This window comes from Pelecanus crispus, chromosome 9, assembly GCF_030463565.1.
Source record: "Pelecanus crispus isolate bPelCri1 chromosome 9, bPelCri1.pri, whole genome shotgun sequence".
Taxonomy (NCBI): Eukaryota; Metazoa; Chordata; class Aves; order Pelecaniformes; family Pelecanidae; genus Pelecanus; species Pelecanus crispus.
Window position 1 is genome coordinate 26,441,171 of NC_134651.1, and position 20,569 is coordinate 26,461,739.

At 42.7% G+C, this 20,569-nt stretch overlaps 1 protein-coding gene across 1 annotated transcript in view; it reads left to right on the forward strand.

Moving 5' to 3' along the window:
* ARHGEF4 (Rho guanine nucleotide exchange factor 4) overlaps positions 1–20,569 on the forward strand; it is a 123,954-nt gene that overhangs the window by 75,100 nt on the left and 28,285 nt on the right. The window contains exon 4 of the mRNA XM_075717194.1: positions 2,431–2,570. Coding sequence (XP_075573309.1) covers positions 2,431–2,570 — 140 coding nt within the window. The remainder of the gene's footprint in view (positions 1–2,430; positions 2,571–20,569) is intronic.

Below are 20,569 nucleotides of genomic sequence, written 5' to 3' on the forward strand. Positions count from 1 at the left end.
CACAGATCAGAGAACAAATAGGAAAATGTGGGGGGAAAAAAACAAAAGCTTTAAAGATGTCAATTAACACTTTTCAAGCTGAAAATTACTTTTAGCAGTGAAAATAGCAGAAGATGCATAAGGCAAAAACAATGAAACTGTACGTAAAATAAGGGAAAAAAAATGACATCAGAGGGAGGCAAAGAAGGTTTTGAATTGACTGCTGACTCCCTTCTTATAAATGATTTCTTTTTATTTGTTCTTGAAAAATATTTTTAATTTGTTTTTGTTGCTGTACTAATACACTGAAAGTTGTTCATTATCACAGAATCATAGAATCGTTTAGGTTGGAAAAGATCTTTAAGATCATCCAGTCCAACCATTAACTATCAGACAAATGTTTTTCAGTGTATGATCAAAATGTGATAGTTTAATGCTCTTAAAAATAAATTTAAGTGCAAACCATGGTAATTCTGCATGAAATAACATCAGTGGCATTCCAGCTGGTTTTGAGTTTTATATTAATGGGCTGTTTTAGCCCCAGAATTGCTTTATATGCAATCTATACTACTGGCATGCATTCACTAGAGAACTTCTGTATAATGATATGATGTGTCAGAGCAAAGCTGTGAGTGTGCTTGATTTTTTTTTTTTTTTGTGAAATGCCACCTAAAGCTGAATAGTTGGGTAGTTACACACTTCCACGGAACATTCTGCTTTAATCATAAGCTCATATGCACCCCCATGTCCTGAACTATCATCAATATTGGGTGGAGTTCCAGGCTTAGACAATGAATATGTCTTTGCTATGTTGTGCGTATTTATTGAATTCAGAACATAAACAATCAAGTATTTAGTTCAAAAATAGCTCATACTCCACTCATTTTGATGTCAAGTTACTGCACTGAACTGATAGCTGCTACAATGAATTTACACCTTACAATGTTATTAGAAGTAATCAAGTGATGCAGCCTTATCAAAACATCACATGTAATGAAAGCATTGATGAGGATGATCTTTGCAGGTTTTGCTGTAACCTCTGACAGCACTTTATTTTGTATTACTGGGGAGCCTTTGCTTTGAGGTAATCATAAGCTAATGAACCCTTAGGCCCTTTTTCTTGGCCCACTGACACAATTAGGTTCATAAGATGCACTTGCATTATGGAGTGAAATGAGAGGGCTCAAGAACAGGCCTTTGTGTTCCCAGATTCTGAGTGCTGCTTCTCCTGTTCAAGCTGTACAAGATGAAGCTCAAAGATTTTTTTTTCTTTTTCTTCACCTGTTCTGCAAAAATTTTGAGTGTGACATCATGTGTAACTTGGACACCCAAGACCAGGAGTGCCGACAGCAATATCTGTGTTTTCACTTCATTCAGTTCTACTACCATAGCTGTGTCAAGTCCATTAAAATTACTAGTTATATCAGCTGTTGCTCTCTGCATCATGTTTGTGTTAGCTACTTCATGCATAGAAATCTTTGTGAAGCCCACCTCTTTGTCATGGAAACTGTTGTCCTAGCAGTTGCTAATCCAGATGAATATGTCAGCAAATGTTTTCTTTAATCAATGACATTTTTCACAGACTTGAGAACAAAAAGTTTATGCTCAGTAGCCTATACTGGTATGGGATGAATGAATGATTGGTCAACATGCAACTGAAGAGTATTTGCTAATACCTTGAGGAGACCTCAGGAAACAGTTCCTGCCTATGAAACAGATGAAGTGCCATTTTCTTCTGTGCAAGGAGTATAAATGCCATGATTTTTATTTCTCTCGGGCTTATGCTTATATCTTGAGGCTTCAATGCCTGTTCTAGCTACAGACTGCTAACCCTCCATTATCTGTATCTTGTTGGGGGCTGTGCTGAGCAGAATGGTCCTCCTGTGGTAATAATGGATACTTCTGTAGCAAACACCCTTTCAGGCAACAAAAAATTAAATGTGTGGACAAAGAGGAAGGTGAATGCTTCTTCCAAAGGCTGAGAGTTTCCTTGGTGTGATAGGATTTAGTAAATCATAATCATCAAGGTATGAATTGGCAGACATGAGCTTGTTATGTAGTCAAGTTTCCTGTCAACACAACAATGTCCTAATCAAATCATGTTTGTGTCGTCTCTGCCCTGCGCCTTTTTTTCAGAGCCTGTTTTCTTATTCTTACTTGATCTTTTCTTTGCAACACGCAGCAGTTGTTGAATTATTGAAAATAATACTTTCCAGTCTAAAAAAGACACAATTATTTATGGTAACAAAATATGAATGGAGAAAAATTGTCTGAAAAATGGGTGTGCACCAGGCTGGAATTGTGCCCTGAAATTGCCTATATAGTTTCCTTGTCTTTTTTTCCCTTTATGCTGTGTGATAGTGTCCCTCACCCCAGCCAAGCTCATATAATTAACACAGTGCTGCTGAGGATCTTGTGGTCTATACCAATTTGTTCTTTTTGTTGTTGTAGTGATCACTGATGGGGCACTGGATAAGACAGCTCTAACAGATGATGTGGGAAGTGAGGAGGACCTGTATGAGGACTTCCGGAGCTCCAACCACCGCTACGGCCATCCTGGGGGAGGTGGAGAGCAGCTTGCAATCAATGAGGTATTGCAGTGGTTGGTTTCTGACAGGTAGGATAAGGAAGGATGCTGGATCTTGTTGTGAATCATAAGAGAGGTCAACAACCAAAGCAATAATGACAAAGCGGATGGGACTTCAAATGTCATTTACTGTGGGTACCACTTACAAGTGGGTAATGACAGGGTCTGGGCCTTCCATCAGGGCACTGTCCTTAACAGAAGTGGACGACGATGTGAGGAAATGCAGAAGCACAGGTCCTGAGCAGGTAACTCTCCTCTTAGGTGTTTTTGGACGGGAAGTTTAAAACCACTAACGAGCAGCCTGGTCAGGACTGATGTGAGACTTGAAATATAGTGTACTGAAGGCATAAAGGAAATGTTGAAAAAAACCTGGTCTACATACTTCTTTACTGGTAGATGAGAGGGTGCAAAGTTTAATGTAGGCTTGGTCTTCACTGCTTCTTCCTGTTCCCCATTAAATTCACTCTAGGGATGTGAAAGACATGCCTTTTTAGTAAGTGCTTTTAGCTAGTTTCTTTTATAGTGCTGACAGTGATTGAGAACTGCAATTTAAAAATGTACTACTAAATTTAACTGATGCAATGAGCAACATATTAACAGGATTTAAAATATTTTTTCTGCAAAAATACAATGTCTTTGTCTAATGTGCTAGAGCTGGCATCCTGTTACACACAGAATGCTTTTTTTGGTGGGGTAAACTAATAAACTTTTTCATTGGAAGAGTGGAGGATATTCACCATATGAGTGATCCCTTGCACTCTTATACCTTCTTTCTCTCTTCCCTATACTCTGTTACATTTACATGACCTTCACAAGATGAGAAGGCAAGGATAAAATATGCATTATATTTTCTTGTGGCTAAGCTATAACTAAAACTATGTTGACTGAGGCTGTGTGCCTGTATGTTTGATATATTCAGCAGTGGTGCTTCTGGGGTCTGCAAAAGCTCCACAAAGCTGCACAGTGAGGATAACCACTTTTCTTCAAAAACAAGAGCAGCAAATGCTCTTCTAGCAGTTTTCCTGCTCCTAGTGCTCAGAATCCCTGACTACAGCCCTGGGTGCCTGGGGTAAGGAAGAGACTTGCTATATTTTCTTCCCCTGTTGTTTACATCCAGCGGTTATCAAACCATGGCCAGAGCTTTTTGATTTAACCTCAGCTGTTTTGGGCTGTTGTCACTGGCAAGCAAACATTTGTAGAACACCAGAAAATCGTGAATTGCATTCTCCCATGTGTACCTCGTGTTTTGTGAGAGAGTCCAAGGCACCACAGGAGTAAGTCCCATAGTGTGCACTGAGAGTGTAGGAAGAGGATTCTGCTTCCCTCCCATTCAGGTGCTTGCCTTGGTAAATCTTCTTAGTGTGTCTCATCAAACAGAACATCCTCTGGATTTTTGTTTCCTTTTTTTTAAAGGACAAGGCAAAATATTTTGCTTTTTTTTAAAGGAAATCTTTACAATTCTTTAAAACCAGGAAAAAATTAACTTGGCAGTGGGTCTGTATATCCATCATGCATGCTGTGGTTTTCTCTTTCATCATGCATTATTATTGAGAATAATTGTTTTTCTTTCTTTTCTTATAAGTTCATTTTATTACAGTAATATTCCATCATTTAACTTCTAATCAAGAAAGCAAATGGATGTGTCCAAAGCAGGTGTAATTTGTATAGTCTTTGAAGCAAAGGGGTTTTGTTGGCCAGTTGACTGGAAGAAAAAAGATTATTTTTGGCTTGTTCCCTAGAAGCTTGCCTGTTCAGGAGCCAACAAAACTGTAAGAACACGCAGTATATTATTTACTTTGTCAACTGGTTGCTACAGGTAATGAATCCATCACTTAGCTTCACTCAGCCTTAGCAAAGTGCATTCGTACAAAATCTCTTCCTGGAACAAAAGAATACAGTAAAATACAAAATCTCTGAGGTGAAATACTAAATCTGTGTGGTAGGGATTTTACGTAAACAGACATCTTAAATGTTGGAATTTAAATATCTCAAATAACTGGCAATCGGACAGGCTTATCTTCACCTTCCCTGCTGGACCAAAAGCTGGGTATTGATTAGTTTTGAGTATTTTCCATAGTAGTGCTAGGAGTGATGTAGGGTGAAGATATCCATGTCCAATCATTTAGTCACATTTTGTGGGTAGTCTTGTCTTTGTTTTATTGTATTCCAAATTGCATTTTATTGGTCGTGGATAAGGAAACTATGGTAACCGCATTATTCTTAGCCTTCTTGGAAGAAGCAGCTTTCAAGTAAACAGAGAAGGTTGAAATACATTTTTAAGGCATTTGGCAGACCAAGCGTTGCATTAAAAAACAAAACACCCAACCACTGAGTTTTAGCTCATTTTGGATCAAGAGAAAATGGTTATGAAATAAAAAAGAAACTTTTCATAAAACTAGAATAATTTATTGGCAAGAAGACTAGAGGGATAAAAGAAAGCTGGGAAGGTTGTATGGAGCCCACCTAAGAAGATCAGCATGAGGGTGTGTAAGAGCCAAGAAAAATCAATCAAAACGTAATAATAAGGGTTTGGGATGAGAAAAGAGGCAGAGGAAGTCATTTTCTTGGGGCATCTGTTTGACACTCTTTCAAATGCATTCTTGATGCTTGGGAAAAGATATTTTTGTGTTTAGATTGTACTTGGTGGAGTTTACTTTGTGTTTGTTCCAGATAAAGACCCTATCCTTGTATCTTTTTGCTTCCACAGTATAATTAGGTAAAATGCGAGAAAAATCTATACTGCAAATGTATTGTGGTTCTGTCCTTCCAGTGCAGAAATATTACGTATAGAACAGACATAGCTTCAAGCTTCATGAAATGTGTTATATGTAGACTGAAGTCAAGAACTTGAGTGATTAAGCATATAAAAAGCCTGCCTGCCCAGCTCTCAAGTGATCATGGTGATAATGAGGAAAACTATACTGCTTATCAAGTAATTGGCCTTGGCAAGTAGGCTTAGGCCTGTTTGCTTGGAAATATCTGATGTGTACAAAGGGTTTGTTCTGTCCTGCTGTGTGGAGGATCCATGTGGCTCTGTGCTTTGGAAGAAATGCTATTGCAGTTCAACATGTGGAGTGTTTAGCCCCTTGCAGCCCTAGATGAACAGTACCATCCCCATCTTGTAAAAGCAAAGCACTAAATGTTTGGAAAATAACAGCAAGACTCCCTTTTTCTCCTTATCTCTTACAGCTCTATGTTTAATAAGTTTGGAATTTGGTATGTGAAGTCTTGTTCCTGAGGAAATGCACGACTCATTGGCCTCAGCAAGCCAGGATTTTATCTAAGACGTGATACCATTGCCTTATGTTTTAAAGTGAGAATATTGTAGTATGTTACAGATGTTTGTGCTAACCAGTGCTTGTTGACAAGATGCAATTAAGCTATTTGGTTGCAACATATATGTTTCTGATTTAACAAAGTAAATCATACAGAAAAATGTTCAGGAATTGGCGCAAACAATACATCTGCCACGTACTGAAGGCAGCAGATATTGTAGCAGTCCTCTCTGTCTTACTGAGCAGTGTACAACTGGGGCTGTTGAGTCTCTGAAGCATTATTCCTGTGCTACACTCTTTGATCACTCACTGGGAAGTTGTTCTAGGCTCACCCAGTGCTCCTCCAAGCACAGCCAGTTTTAAAGACAGACAGACATGTAAACAGTTTTTGGTTTGTGGTTTGTATTTTTTAAAAAAACCAAACAAACAAAAAACCCACAAAAGACCCAAAACTCATGAAATGTTAATGCAGATGAAATGAGAACAATGTATTTTAATTTTGTTCAACATGAATAATATCCTTCATAGCATTTTTCACACTATCTGTCTACATTCCAATTAATAGAAATGTCTTGTGAACTATATGAGGACAAATTTCAAAAAACAGGAAAAATAGTGCAGCAAAATGTAATCACCCCCTTTTTTCAAAAGGGTACAGAATAGGTTGAAAAAGCTATGGTCGCAATAGATTTCCAGACTGAAAACAGAATTAGAATTATTGATCATATGGAAGCAATGTATTACATTCCTGTGTAATCTGGGAGAGGAGATTTATTACCACTTTTATATCTTAATGTGAGTATATTTGCTCTCCCAACTGGTACTAAAGCAAACAGAAACCAGTTAACAAATATCACCCCCGCCTTTTTTTTCCAGAGGGCTTAATTTCCGCTTTTGTGTCTTGTGTATTTCTGCAACCAAGGTTTACAACTGTGGTCCAGAAGTAGCAATTATGATTTATTTCCAGAGTACTGTATAAAGCTCAGTGATGTCAAGGACAAGAAATAATGGTCCGTGATGGACATAAATCTTTACAGGATCTGAGTTTTTGGTCCCAAGTGCTTGCATAGCTTTGCATAGGGCTCAGATGTGAATGTTCAGAGTATGGAGTCAGAATTGTAACTTCTTTTACTGCCTGATGGATTTAGTTTTTACAGTTCTTAGGTCTACAAACTTCTAAGGCTGTTTCAGAGGGCTTTTTGCAATGGATTTAAAACAAACCAGTATATTCAAATACTCTATAGCAATTATGTCTCATCAAACATCAGGATCAGGAGCTAAGTGGCTGCAGGGGTCACCAGAGCCATATTTCTGCTTTCTACCATGGGCAGCTGTGGCTGCTCTGAGCTGCTTTCTCGTGCCCTCGTCAGCGTTAGAACTTGGTCATCCCCTGCTCAAGGGATCCTCCTCGAGCAGGCTGAAGATGAAGAGAGGGTGATGGAAGCCAGTGTAGCTCACTCAGCACTGTGGATTATCCTCATCTGAGGAAAGCCTGTCTTGCAAGTGGATGTTGGGTTTTTTTGGAAAGGTGGGAGAAATGGGATAAGCTTTCACACTTGCAGTCACACAGTGAGCCCTTAGCAATCCAAATGCTTGTTCCCACACGTACGTGTGAGGTGTGGGGTAGGTAGCTCCCATACCGTGTATGCTATGGTCTGTAGCATACGCACAGACCAACAGCAGGAGTTCAATCCACACAGAAGCATTTCTATAAAATAATTTTTTGCTAGACTGATGCTTTCTCTAAATAGCCCTATTACTCTGATACTCATTAGGAACAAACAAAAAAAACCCGAGGCTTATCTTAGTTCTTGGGGCAAGAATAGCACATGGGGATCTGTCACAGTTTTAACTCCTGAACAAAAATGCTGAGGTGTTACAGTAGAAGGGGTCCCTGCACATGCATAAGGGAATGACTAGGTTATGGCATCAGTCTCTGAATGGACCTAACTCCTTCCAGGAGCCAAACTGAAGGAGCAGAACAGGAGTGGCAGCCTCTGTGTTTCACCTCTTTGTGGGCATGGGTGTGTCCCCGCACATACCGACATGTTTAAAGAGGGGAAGGTACTGCCCAAACTTTCATCTGTGGTTGTAAACCAGACCTAAATATGCCACTCAAAGGAAATAACAGGAGGCAGCATGATGGCTTTGGAGTTCTTACATCAGTCCTGCCGGCTGTTAAATTGTAAAGACTCTAACAGCTTCTGTTAACGCTTGTTAATGATAGCTTGTGAGTATTAGGAGACTCTTAATAATGTCTGTTGTTTGCCAGCATTAAATGTGTTCCCAGTTACTGGGGTGCAGAGAAAGGCTTGGCTCCACAAACAGTTTTCCCCTTGGAGAAAAAATGATCCAACAATATTTTAACTCCTGAAGTTAACTTCTGCCAAATCATCTCAAAGTCTGCCTGCATTTTCTCCAGTGTGTCAATGGGTTCCTAGAACTCTCTCTGATGCTCCCCACTGCTTAGAGAAAACATGGCTTGTCTACTGATGCTGATCACAAGAGGTGGTTGTCTCTTTATGGTGGAGGCTGCAGCCAACTTCCAATACTTTGGCATCCTGTTAAGAGCTCTTTTAATCCGTACCAGTGGCATTGTGTCCTGTAGGGCTAAGGGTTACATTTGCAGAAGGTCTTGGCTCCCTGCCTGCCACTTCTAGCACGAGGGCCATCTACCATGGTGCCACTGGGATCTTCAAATCCTTGCTCTGCTGCACTTGAGTTAGTGTGGCAGGCAGGCACTAACCCTCTGAGGTCCTGATGTCCTTACCTGCTGAGGGCTCTCACAGGCACCTAATCACAGGCTTTCTAATCTGCCATCCTTCAACCAGTGTTTCCTGCAGGACCTGACTGTGGAGTGCACACACTCGGTCAGGCCCTGTGCAACAACAGCAAAGGATAACCTGTGAGCAGGTGAAGATGAGTGATTTCACCATTCATGTGTAAAGTGAGAGCCTTGCTTTCAAACCTGCCCCCTGCCTGATAGAGAGAAGGAACTTGCCCCTATCCTTGATGTATTTCAGTAGCTATCCTTGGGAGCTCCTTGCTTGGCTTTCAGGGATCCTTAGTTTGGTACCTAACTCTCCTCTGTTGTTCTATGGGAGGAAAAGCATTAGAAGCACTGAAATATTTGCACCCCTTCTAAGATTTGACTTCAGAAGTGTAGCATAAATTAAACTGCAGTTATTCCTGCTTGGAATGGTAGCCTGATGGTGTGCAAAGACAGTCTGTTTCGCAGAATCTTGCTGCTACAATTCACTCCATCAATGTTTTTATTTTAAAAATAGTTTTTGGGATGTCCATGCCCCAGTTTGCTAGTTCAAGAAACACCTGTGATGGATAACAGCACAATAACAAAGTGGGTATTAGAGTACAAAGATTTGCTGAGAGAAGGGGATAAAGAAGGAATGTGACAGAGTAGGAATGCTGGGTAAAGGTTAGTGTAGAGGTTATTCCAGGTTTAAGTGTTTGCATAGAAACAGTGGAGTGAATATATCTGGATTTATATCATACTTGTGCCTCAGATTCCTCTCAGCATGGTTTCGATATCAGAACACTTCTTGGATTTGTTCTCTCTCCAAATCCTGATTTAGAGGAGCTCCTGTCTGCAAAATTTCTTTTTTTTTTTCTAATCCCCAGAAGATATTTGAATCCTGTGGTGGAAAAATAAAATCCCTCCTGATTCTTCTGGCCCTTCAGAGAGCACTGTTAATCCCTCAGAAGATCTTCTCTGTCAGCTTCAGCCCTGTGCTGTGACCAAGGCCCCTTGTCCTACACTCAGTAAACTGGGGGCAGAGTTAGCAGCAAGTTCAGCCATGCTTTAATGCAGTGAAGGCATTGGCATATTCCTTGCAGTTTTATATTACTACTCTCATAAAAGCAGCAAAACTGTGGGAGCTGTAGAGAGAAGAAAGATCAACAACCAAGCTGCTGAAGTGCTAAGCCCACTTTTCCTGAGGGTCATGGAAAGACTCCCCCTTCCTCTGGAGCACTTGGGGCCAGCTGTTGCTCGGTGCCCTTGGCACACCCTGGGGAGAGCCTCTGTTCCAATGCAGGTCAGTCATACACCTGCTCCTTGCAGCAAAATGAGGAAATGTCACTTGCGCTAACCCCACTACTCCCACGCTTGAAGACGCGTGCTCCGTAGGCAGGCGAACAGAGTGGCCTTTGTCCCTAGCCGTATGGGACTGACTGGCACACCTCCACATGGCACGTGCTTCTCGGGCAGGTTTGCATGGGGCTGTGGAGCGGGATCAGGGCCTCAGAGGACAGGAATATAGAGCTGTGCTGTTTTACATCAAGTTCAGCTTCTTTCTTGAAGTTTTGGTTTCACGGGCAGGTGCAGTTGTAGGGAACAGTGACCTAGAAAGGTGCTGATGGGGGTTGTTTTTTTTTTTTTTTTTTTTTCAACCCTACTTCTAGCTGGTTTTGTCTGTAATCTTTAGAGAGGATCCTGCTTCTGGCTATTCCACTGACTTGCCACTGGCAAGTCTTCATGTCAGTGGGTTTTCTGAAAAGAAAGCAGGCTGCTTGAGCTATCCAATATGGACTGAATGTCCTGTTTTTTCACCTCCTTCTGTCCCTAATGGATACTTTGCTATTAAAGCAGAGAGGCACCTTGTTCATTTACTGTTAGGGCTATCAATTTCCCATCCTTGCCTTGCTGATCATCTTGACAGCCACTTACCAAGTTTGTTTCTGAGCTGTATCTTAGATTGTTACTAATTTCTTGGTCAATGGGGCATGCTCTTGGAGAACAGCCTATGAAGACTTGTTCTTCAGGGTGTGTTGTTCTGCCACATTTTTTCCAGCGTGCTGGCTAAAACAGAGGTATCAGGAAATGGTGGCCTCAGAAGGCTGCTTGACCATGTAAAATTGCTGCCCTGCTTTTCTGTTGTGTAGGACATAAAAATGTCTAGCCTCTTTCTCGTACGCAGCTTATGTATGTCTCTTACCCTCTCATTGCTTTTTTCATTCTTGTACTCCATGGAGCTTGTTGTTCTCCCCAGCCCTCCTATGGCTCCTTTAATTGCATCAAAAGACAATGAAGGAGGATTCTCAGATTAACATTATTACATGCTGGCTTGGAAGAACTTTACAGAGCTGTCACTTGTAAGCAGTTTTCCCATTTTCTACATCCACAAGACTGGTATATTCTGTAAGAGGTGAGGAGGTTGAGCAGTCAGAGGAGTGTCATAACACTGCTCTACAACCAAATGCGTTTTTTTTTAAAGATGACGGCTAAAGGAACCCTGTAGTCATATTTTACACTGTGTGAGCTCAACAGAACATGTCAGGCAGCCCAAAACTACATGGCTTCCTTGAAAACTTCTGTATAGTCAGGAAGAAAGGAGTGTTGTGGTTTAGAAACAACCAAAAAATAAAGCTTGCCCCTGTTCCCCCTCCCCACCCCACCTCCCCGCCACCTCTCTTAAAAACTCTTACAGGGATTATCTTTTAGTGGGGTTTTTTTCAGCTCTGTACATTATGCCTCTTCCTCTATCCCATGTTAGTCACCACATTCATCTTGGCACTCACCTTGCACTGTTATTCACCCTCTTCTTCTCACCCACTTTATCTATTTTTTTTTTTACTGGTTTCATTGCAGCTTCCTCTGACCTCACCTGCTTCAGGTCCCACAACTCTACCCAAGCCTGTTCCCTCTCCCCTTTCCCTGACTTTTCTCAGAGTATCTCTGCCTCTGTTTCTCCCTTATTTCTCTGTTCCAGCCTATGTAGTGCCCAAATGAAGACAATTCCTTGTCTTTCTCTGTTATCCATGGCTGTCAAATTTTCAGCTCAAAAACGGGCTTGCCAAAAAAAAAAAAAAAAAAAAAAAGCATTAAAATAATTTCTAGGACCTCCTGAACACCTCCTCCCTTGGTCACTAAGGGTGTCATTGCCACCCTGTCTGTTCCTCAGCTCTGTAACAAGAGTGTCATCTTCTATTCTGACCCCTTTCTAGCTGTTGCATTCAAGCTGTTAATCTTGCCAGGTCTCTAAGATGGAGCATTTCCTTTCCTATCCATCCATCTTACCATATATCCCATTCATCCTGTCTTTATTTCAGATCATCATTAATACAGCATCCTTTGTTCTGCCTGTGTCCAATCTTGTATTGAAAAGATCCATTTTCCTAGGCTATTGCACGGATTATGCCAGCCTGTCTTTGCTTCTCTCTGTTTGTTCCTTGCTCCACCACCTCTGTGATAACATGCTTTGTTTTGTTTCCTAGGCCATTCCTGTCTGTATCCTTTGCATGTCATCTGTCATTTGGTACTGAGAGAGAATTGTCCACCTTCAGTCAAACCCAAATGCATGCCCAGCACTAGCCCTACCCACCCAGAAATGTGTCATCTTCTGGATGTGATGCTGGAAGCTCCCTTGCCTCAGCTCATAGAAGTGCATGGGATGTGTTGTGTCAATACGTGGCTCACAGCAGCAACACAGTTCCTCTGACACCAGAGCTCTAGGCCATGACAATAATTCCCAGATGCTTCAAAGATGTTAATAGTTATAGTTGCTGTTCTTGAAAACAAAATTTGCTTTAGGAGAACTTGGAAGATTTTCTAGCTTTAGCAGAGTCTGAAAGAAAAAGACTGGTTGCTAACTAGATTCTGTCTTTTTTTTTCTTTTTTTTTAATTCTTGTCAGGGGTGGCCCATCTAAATGGCTGCTTTTCTTGTAGTGTACCAATATGGCCATGTCTTAATCTTTGCACTACACAAAGAAACTGTGAGGCCAATTTTCTTTCCATTGATAATTATCTTATGAATCTTAGTACTCAAGCGAGAGAACAACTTGTAATGTTTTGGCAGTATTACATGAGTAAACTGTCCAGGGAAGTACTGGCTCTAAAAGCTGTGTGGGCTTAAACCATGCAGTATTAGCTAGAGAAACATGCAGTGGGTGTAACTGTGCTCTAGTAGCACAGTGTTACACACTGTAAAATTCAGAGCAAATTGTGGGCCTTTGACAGACTGTTTTCCATTTTAGAAATACACAATCATATGCAGTTTAAGAAGCTGTACTTGTTCTGATGTTTTCTGGCCATAGCTCAATAGTGAATGACATCCTTTTGGGAGGTGTTAGCTGCAGTTGTTATTGAGGGTTAATTACATGCATAACAGGGTTGATAGTTGCTTAGTTTGGATGCTGGGCAAAGCATGATAGTGGGATATTTGGGATTTAAGAAAACTTGGTTTTCATGGATTGATTTTAGCTCAGTTGGTTAGAGCATGGTGCTAATAACACCAAGTTCACAGGTTCAATCCCTGCTTACTGCAGGGGGGTTGGGCTCGATGATCTCTCAAGGTCCCTTCCAACCTAAAGCATTCTATGATTCTATGATTTGCAGTTAGCAATGCTTGCCCTTCTCAATTTCATTCTCAGTCCTTGTTTTCAGTTGCTGAACTGAAAACTGAGTAGAAATTTGTCCACCGAACATCCACTCAGAGCCTTTATTCTTTTCTGAAAGTTGTCATTTGAAGTGGTTCAGTCACCCATGCATTATTAGGTGGAAGTATTTTCATCACCCAATTAAAAAAATAAAAATTAATAGAATCTTCTTCCCCGAGAAGTTCTTAACAGCTCTGTGTTATGAAAAGGACAGTAATAACTTGGTGATTCTTATGTCATAGAAAGGTTAAAGGGGGAAAAAACTCAATCATATGGATCCAGGTGAAATTTGTTACTTTGGCTGTTGAACTGTTGGAGGTTTCTCTGTGCACTGAACATGTTCTCTTCCTCTGTAGTTCTGTATATACAGCATCCAAACAGCCAGTGATGCCAAGTAGAGGGATAGGGAAGTTCATATTTGTGTCTGTGGCTTCATTGGTGTAAAAAGAGAGAGTGATGCTACCTCACAAGATACCCGATTTAGGAACATGTTAGGAAAACTTGTAAAGATGTTAGTATTTGCATACTCAGTGCTGTGTTTGCATGGTATGCAAAGCTCTGTTGAACAGGAAGGCAAACACACTATGGAGCTGACTGCCTGGTTTGCCAATGCTCTGTGCCCTGTGCAGAGAGAATAAGGTAGTGCGGCTGGGGCAAAAAGCGTGAGCCTGTGTATCAGATGGGCCTAATCCAGGTGCAAATGTAGCACTTTCTCCTGTCTCTGTTACTTGTTAACATTTTGACACATTTTTCAACTTTTTGGGAGAGAGTATTGATAAATGACCCAGTAAGAGTGTTCTTTTTTCCTCTAGTGGTTTTTTAGAGCGCAGTTTATTTCTGCCTACAATACTAATGCATCCTTGGCTTTAAGTGGAGTTGAATTGCATTGTGTGTCTTGTACTTGTAGCAAGCACATCCCTGTTTGTGCTAAGTCAAGTATAGGAAGTCCTGGAAATGTGCTTTAGCATGGTATCTAGCTTACTACTCAGAGCCTTGCTTTCCAGGTCTGCCCTCTCCTGAGAGAGAGGAAAGGTGTTGATGGCGGGGCTGGTTCCCTCTGCACGGCTGCCCTCAGGGGCTTCACTCTGGGGCACGTGCTCTTTGCTTTCCCAGTGCACTGGATATAACTTCACTGCTTGTCTCCTCAGTTATTTATTTGCCTGTTCTACTGAAGCACCTGTGCTGCTTATTACAGTTATTAATTTTTCATGTTTATGTACATGTGCCTTTCAGTTCCCAGTTCAGCTGCTGCAATATTGAAACACTCTTTTCATCTGATGAACAAGTGGGTTTGTCTGTATACTCCTGGCCTCCTAAAACTGACACCTAAAACCAGTCTTCAAAAGCTTAGGCCCAATTTCCTGCACATACGAGCAAGGCGATGAGTAAAGGCTGGACAAGAATTAGTATCATTTTGATGAAAAGTAAAGGGGTGTCCCTCTGTTTCTGCTTTATCTAATATTAGACTGGGGATTCTTGGATCATTTACTCTCTGAAGGCTTGGTCGCTGACCAACTTCTGTGACTGCAGCATGGCTTTGCGTGCGATCAGGCCTTCAAGGCTGCTCTGAGCTCACCACTTGCACCTTTTGAGTGGCTTACTCCCTTCGTGCAGTCCTGGCTGAGGATGGCTCTTAAGGGAAGGATGGGAAGTAAATTATTACAATTGCAAATTAGATTCCAATGAAGACTGTGCAACACTTACTTGAAATATGCTCCCTCAGTGATAGTTAAACAAACTAGATCCTACTCTACTACGAGCCACAAGGTAAAACCTTCAGTGATTTCATCTCTTGCTGATGCCACCTATGACAGAAGCATGTCTGATCAGTGAGGAATAAGAATGAGGCTTTTTTTCTGTCATAGAAAAATGCTGCATGGTGTTTAGCAGCATGTGGCAGGAGCTGGAGAGCCCCCACCACCACTGCAAACAATTTGAGTTACTATGGAAGTAACTCCCCCATGCACACTTTGTGAAGGGCTGTGTGAGGGGATTCGCTGTGTGTGGGTGAAAACAAAAGCCAGGTCACAGCTAGAGTCACTCCGCAGTTTTTGCCGTCGAGACCAGTTTCTACTCATGATTGCTTATTCACTGTCAGAAGGGTGACTGCAACTTAATATTATTATATATTATGTGTTCAAAAAACGGGTAGATGTGGCACTTCGGGACATGGTTTAGTCTAGTCTATCCTTGATTGGCTTAGAGTAGAGTTGGTAGTGTAGGTTAATGGTTGGACTGGATGATCTTAAAGGTCTTTTCCAACCTAAACGATTCTATGATTCTATGATTAATTGTGTAATGCTCCAAGATGTACACAAGGTAAGCATGTTATATGTGCCCAGGCAATGTAGTGCAGGAGGGCACTTAGGTCTGTACATCAGAAAAGTAAAGGAACATAGCTATGGCTTAGGATGTGTCTTAGAGACAGCTCCAACAAAGTTAGGTGAAAATGTGCCCTCCGTTACAATTTCACACTTTTTTTTCTGCATTTTCGTCTTGGTATCAGTTTCCCCCCAACTTCTCCTTCTAGGCAGTGTATTAGGAGCTTACTGGAGGATTACATCATCATGGATTTTAGAAATTGCCCAGTATCCTGTGGCACCAACAGTGTACCTCTGCCAGCCTGGCTCACCAGCTGGTGTCTTGATGGGTCACTGGAATTTTTCTGTTTCTTTACAATGTAACTAAATGACTAGAGAAGATGGTAGTTACTGTGCAGGTTTCAAAGAAGCATGTGTGATCATGCTTCCCATTGACCATGATTGGCTTCTCCTGAAGATCCATATCCCTCCCAAATACTGTTTGGCGACTTATGCCCAAACTCAATCAGTTCATGAAAAGCCTTCAAAACCAGACAAGATTTGCAGAATGCTGAGGAGTTGAACAATGCAATGATGGGAGTCAACTGTGCACTTCAAGAACTTTCATTAAATTGAAGTCTGCAAGCTTAGGGATCTAAGTATTGTGCTGTGGTGCATATGGCAGGGAGAGTTGGGTTTTCAAAGCCATTAAGCAAATGCTGGCCAAAACCACCTGGGAGCTTGGGCAGCCCGTGGATCCTAGTAGTTTGCTCTGTATGTGAAGTTCTGCTTATCAGGTCCTGAAGCTGCACTGAGAGCACAAGCCCACATCCTACACATTATTTCCCTTGTTCTATATTTAGGCCAGAGACAAGGAGATTTGCAGGATCTTTAAGTTCAGAAACCAGCAAACTGAAATAATTCTAGACTTGATTTTATAATGCCTAAAAAAGATAGACATCTTAAATGTTTCAGAAGCACAAGGAAACAGTGGAAGTTGTTTGACTGTTTAGCACTGTCTATAAACCCCCTGCTGAGGTTAGTGCAATTTGGGGGGGAAAAACAAAATGAAAGAAAAGTACCTAGCCAGACCATAACTCTTAAACCTTTTCCCTTTTAAGTCTCTCACCTGCTGTGTTCCAGGATACATACAGGAGCTATACAGATCTTCAAGAAACATTATGGGCATTGACATGCTAACACCTGAAAAAAGGCAGCTTTTTTTACATGCGTTTTCTCAATTGTGAGAGCAGCTGAGAGTGTTCTGTTCATACCCACATCATGTGGCTGCTCCCTCATTACCCTTCCCAGAGATGGATGCTACCAGAGGTGTTTCGCCGTTAGTATGTTTAAGGGGGGAGCCGTAACTTCTGGTTCCTGCTCCTAGGAATCTCTGTGTGCGTGTGTATATACACACACACGTATGTGTGTATATACACACACATAAAACGTGTTGGGGTTTTGGATTTTTTTTTTCATGTTTGAAAGTGCAGAGTCATCCTCTTTGTACCCAGCTCTGTGCACTAGCTACTGTATCATCTAGCCCTAGCTCCAGGGGCTGGATTAATGGATTCATATTTCTCAGTTTCATGAGGGGGTGTGTGTGGGGTGAGCATGTGAGAACTAGAAGATGTGGAATTACCCCCTGTCAGTGAAGGTCCTGAATACTGGGCGGTCCTCTTTCTTTTGTGGGGCGAGCTATTACTGCTGGCTGTTGAATAGAAGGTGGGCTCCGCTTTGCTGGCTAGAGGAAAGAAAAGGGCTGCAACTGTAGTCAAAGAGCCTGTTCTGTGATGGTGCTCTGCAAGCCCCATCCCTGACCTGTCCAAGGAGGAGTGCCTTTTCATCCTGATCAAACATTGGTGGGAGCTATGAGTGTACCCCAGGCAGCTTGATGCTCAGTGAACTCCACAGTCCAGCAGCAAAATGCTAATTTCATAAAAGCACGTTTAGGGCTCTGCAGAGCTGACTAGAAGTTTTCTGGTTGCAGAGATTTGGGGTTTAAGTGCCTCAGTCCCAACAGAGGTGTTGGCAGAGGTAGCCAAGTCCTTTAGAGATTCTGGCTCCAGGGTCCTGCCAGGAAGTGGGCAGCAGAGTCCAACAGGAGCTGCTTCTCCTGGACCCCCAGTCAGAAGGCTGCATCCCCCCTCATCCTCCTTGCAAACACCCAGCAGCTTGTGGCATGCTCAGGTGTGCGGGAAGCTGTGCGTGCCCTCGCCGTGCTGTTGCACTGTTGCCTTCCCCAGCCCCACCTGGAGCAGCGGGATTTGCCTTCTGGCAGGACTTGTCTCTCTTGCTGGCACACTCTGAGTGCGGGTAGAACGGTTTAAAAAAGCAGCCACCTAATCCACTTCTGACCCTCCTTAAAAGCCTCCCCTGCACACCACCACGTTGGGCTGGCGCTTGCCGCGTTGCTAAGGCCCGCATGTATCCTGGAGACGGCGCCCAGCAAATAGCTGAGCCGCTCTCTGGAAAGCCAATATCGCAGCCCGGATTGCAGTGCTCCGGCACGCTCGGGCTTTCTGCAAGAAGGAATTCAATGTCTTCCTTCTGCTAAAGCGATGGCGACGGTTCCTTTGGCAAAGAAGATGTGGAAACCCATGGATGTGCTGATAAGCATCCCCCTGAGATAAGGAGGTGGGGAGGGGGCGTTTTGGCACACGTGCTGTGCGGGACCAGCAATGGCTGTGTCAAACCATTTAGACGTCTGCTTTTGAGAGCTGTAAAACAGCTTTTGTTCACAGCCCTCTGCCCCTATCCGTGCCCCTGCTGTGGGCTGTACAGCAGCCACTTAAGAAGCCTGCTGCTTTTTTTTTTCCCCCCCCCCCCCCCCGTGGCGTTTGAAGCCATGGCAAAGGTCCCCGACCGAAGCAGACACAAATGGAGTGCACTTCATACTTTCCTCCGCTGCAACATGAACCCAGAGACCCAGCGGGTAGTGGTCTTTGTCATCCTGCTCTTCCTCATCATCGTCAACGTGGTGCTGATGTTTCTTTTGGCATTTCACTGAAGGAGGACTGCCAGTAGTGGTGCATGGGGGTTTCCAGGACTGGGCGACAAATCAGCAGGTCAGCTTGTTGTTGTCTGCCTCTGGTCTGCTTGTCTGCCGTTACGGTAACTGTGTGTCTCAGAGTATCCCTCCTTTTGTTTTTTAATCATCACGTCTTTCCCCACCCTGCTCCCCTCACTCTCCTCCTGTCATCACCTGTACCTTGTGGTTTGGATCACCGTTAAAACAGAGAAAGGGAAAGAGGTAACAGAGCCAACCTGCTTAATTGTAACTGCTCTCCGTGACACTAATCAGCCTCGATTCCTAACGATGATGATAGTGTGCCTATACATAGCCCTGGAGAAGCCCAAAGTGCTGCTGCTCTGTTTGCAGAGGGACAGTCATCCTATAACAAGCCCTTACACAAGGACCTGCTACATGTAAACACCTGCTGTAAAAAGCTGATCGCCGTAATGCCTCTGTTGCTCTGCCATTGTGAACATGGTGCTGTGCGGTGGCGTGAGTAATGCCCGACTAGCCAAAGTGATTGATCAATAGAGTGCATCAGGAATTCGGGCTGAATAAATGCTGCAGCAGTGTGGAAGGAGTGTTTTGTTGGCTTTTATCCCATTTCCTTTATTATCTCTCAGTGCTTATCTGCTACGTGTATTAAAATGGCTGGCAGAACCACAGCACAGGACACTGCTTGCAGGCCACACGTTTCTTGCTGGCCAGCAGTAGCCATGCACAGTGGGGAAGCGACTCAAGGAGCACTCTTGCAGACCCCTTAGGAGGGAAAACCAGCATGCTCACTCCAGGCCTGTTCACCTCGATGATGTTTTATCAGCAGCCCTGTACATCACAGCACTTCCAGATTTGGGCATTGGCACCTCAATGGAGCAACCCTCTACTTGATGTCATTGAAGGAGACCACTTCCTGGAGGAAGACAGAGTGGAAAGGCAGCCACAGTGCACTGTTCTTAATGATACTGCTTGCATTTGCGCTGGAGATTATGCAAAATATCCAAGCCATTAAAATTCAGCAGGATCCTTCATTTTGTGTGTTAGGTAATCTGCAATTTAAATACAGCTTTCACGAGGGCAGTGCATTTTCTGGTACTATCAGTTGAAGTTACTGAAGTCCTTTCAGACCTGAATGTTTATGGCTCCTGGGGTCTGATCTGTTGTTGAGAAAGGCTGGATGGTGATGCTGTCTCTGTCATGATGAGTGATGTACTCTGTACTAGTTATTTATGTGCTTATGTGTAATACATTAGTGCTGTACAAAACTGTGTCGCTTTAGCACACAAAGAAATGAAATTTGTACTTGCTGAGCTCCTTTCCGTTACATCCGAGTATGCAACATCCTTTTCCCTGAGAGAGGAGAGTCTCCTGCAGTGCTGGGTGTGGGGCAGCAGCAGGCCACAGCTCTCTGAACTTCTCTGGAAATCTCTTATGTAGACGAACAGTTTTGAATTATTAAAAATCTCAAACTAGGCTATTAACTCTATTAGCTAGACATTGTGATAAACAGCGCCACTGGAATCATCCGGTATATGTTGTTTTCTGAAGTTACCATTTCAAAAACAACCCCAAACCTCAGCATGCAACACTGGCTTTCAAACAAACCTATTTCTCTCTCCACTCTAAGCTTTACCTGCGGTTTGAGTTACAGCTGGAATCAGAACTTTATGGCGTAAGGTGGAAAAAAGATTGTTTATTGGAAAGGACAATTGAAAGATATGAAAGCATACCTCAGTCTTCAAATAACAGATGAGGACCAAAGTATGGCTTTGAGGTCATAGGTGTCAGTGTAGGAAAGCTTTTGTCAGCTGCTTGTGAGGGCAGATCATGCCCAAGGTTTGAGCAGACTCTGAAAGTGCTTGAGCATTCAGAAGCTCTCACCCCTCCTCCAGTGGGTGAGTATTTCGCTCTCGACAGCGGTGGGAGCAGTAACAGGCCTCAGCATCATGGCAGCCCCTGCAATGTGTTTGAACTGTCGGTTATTGCTGTCTTGCCTGCTCTGTACCTTGAAATAGTGCA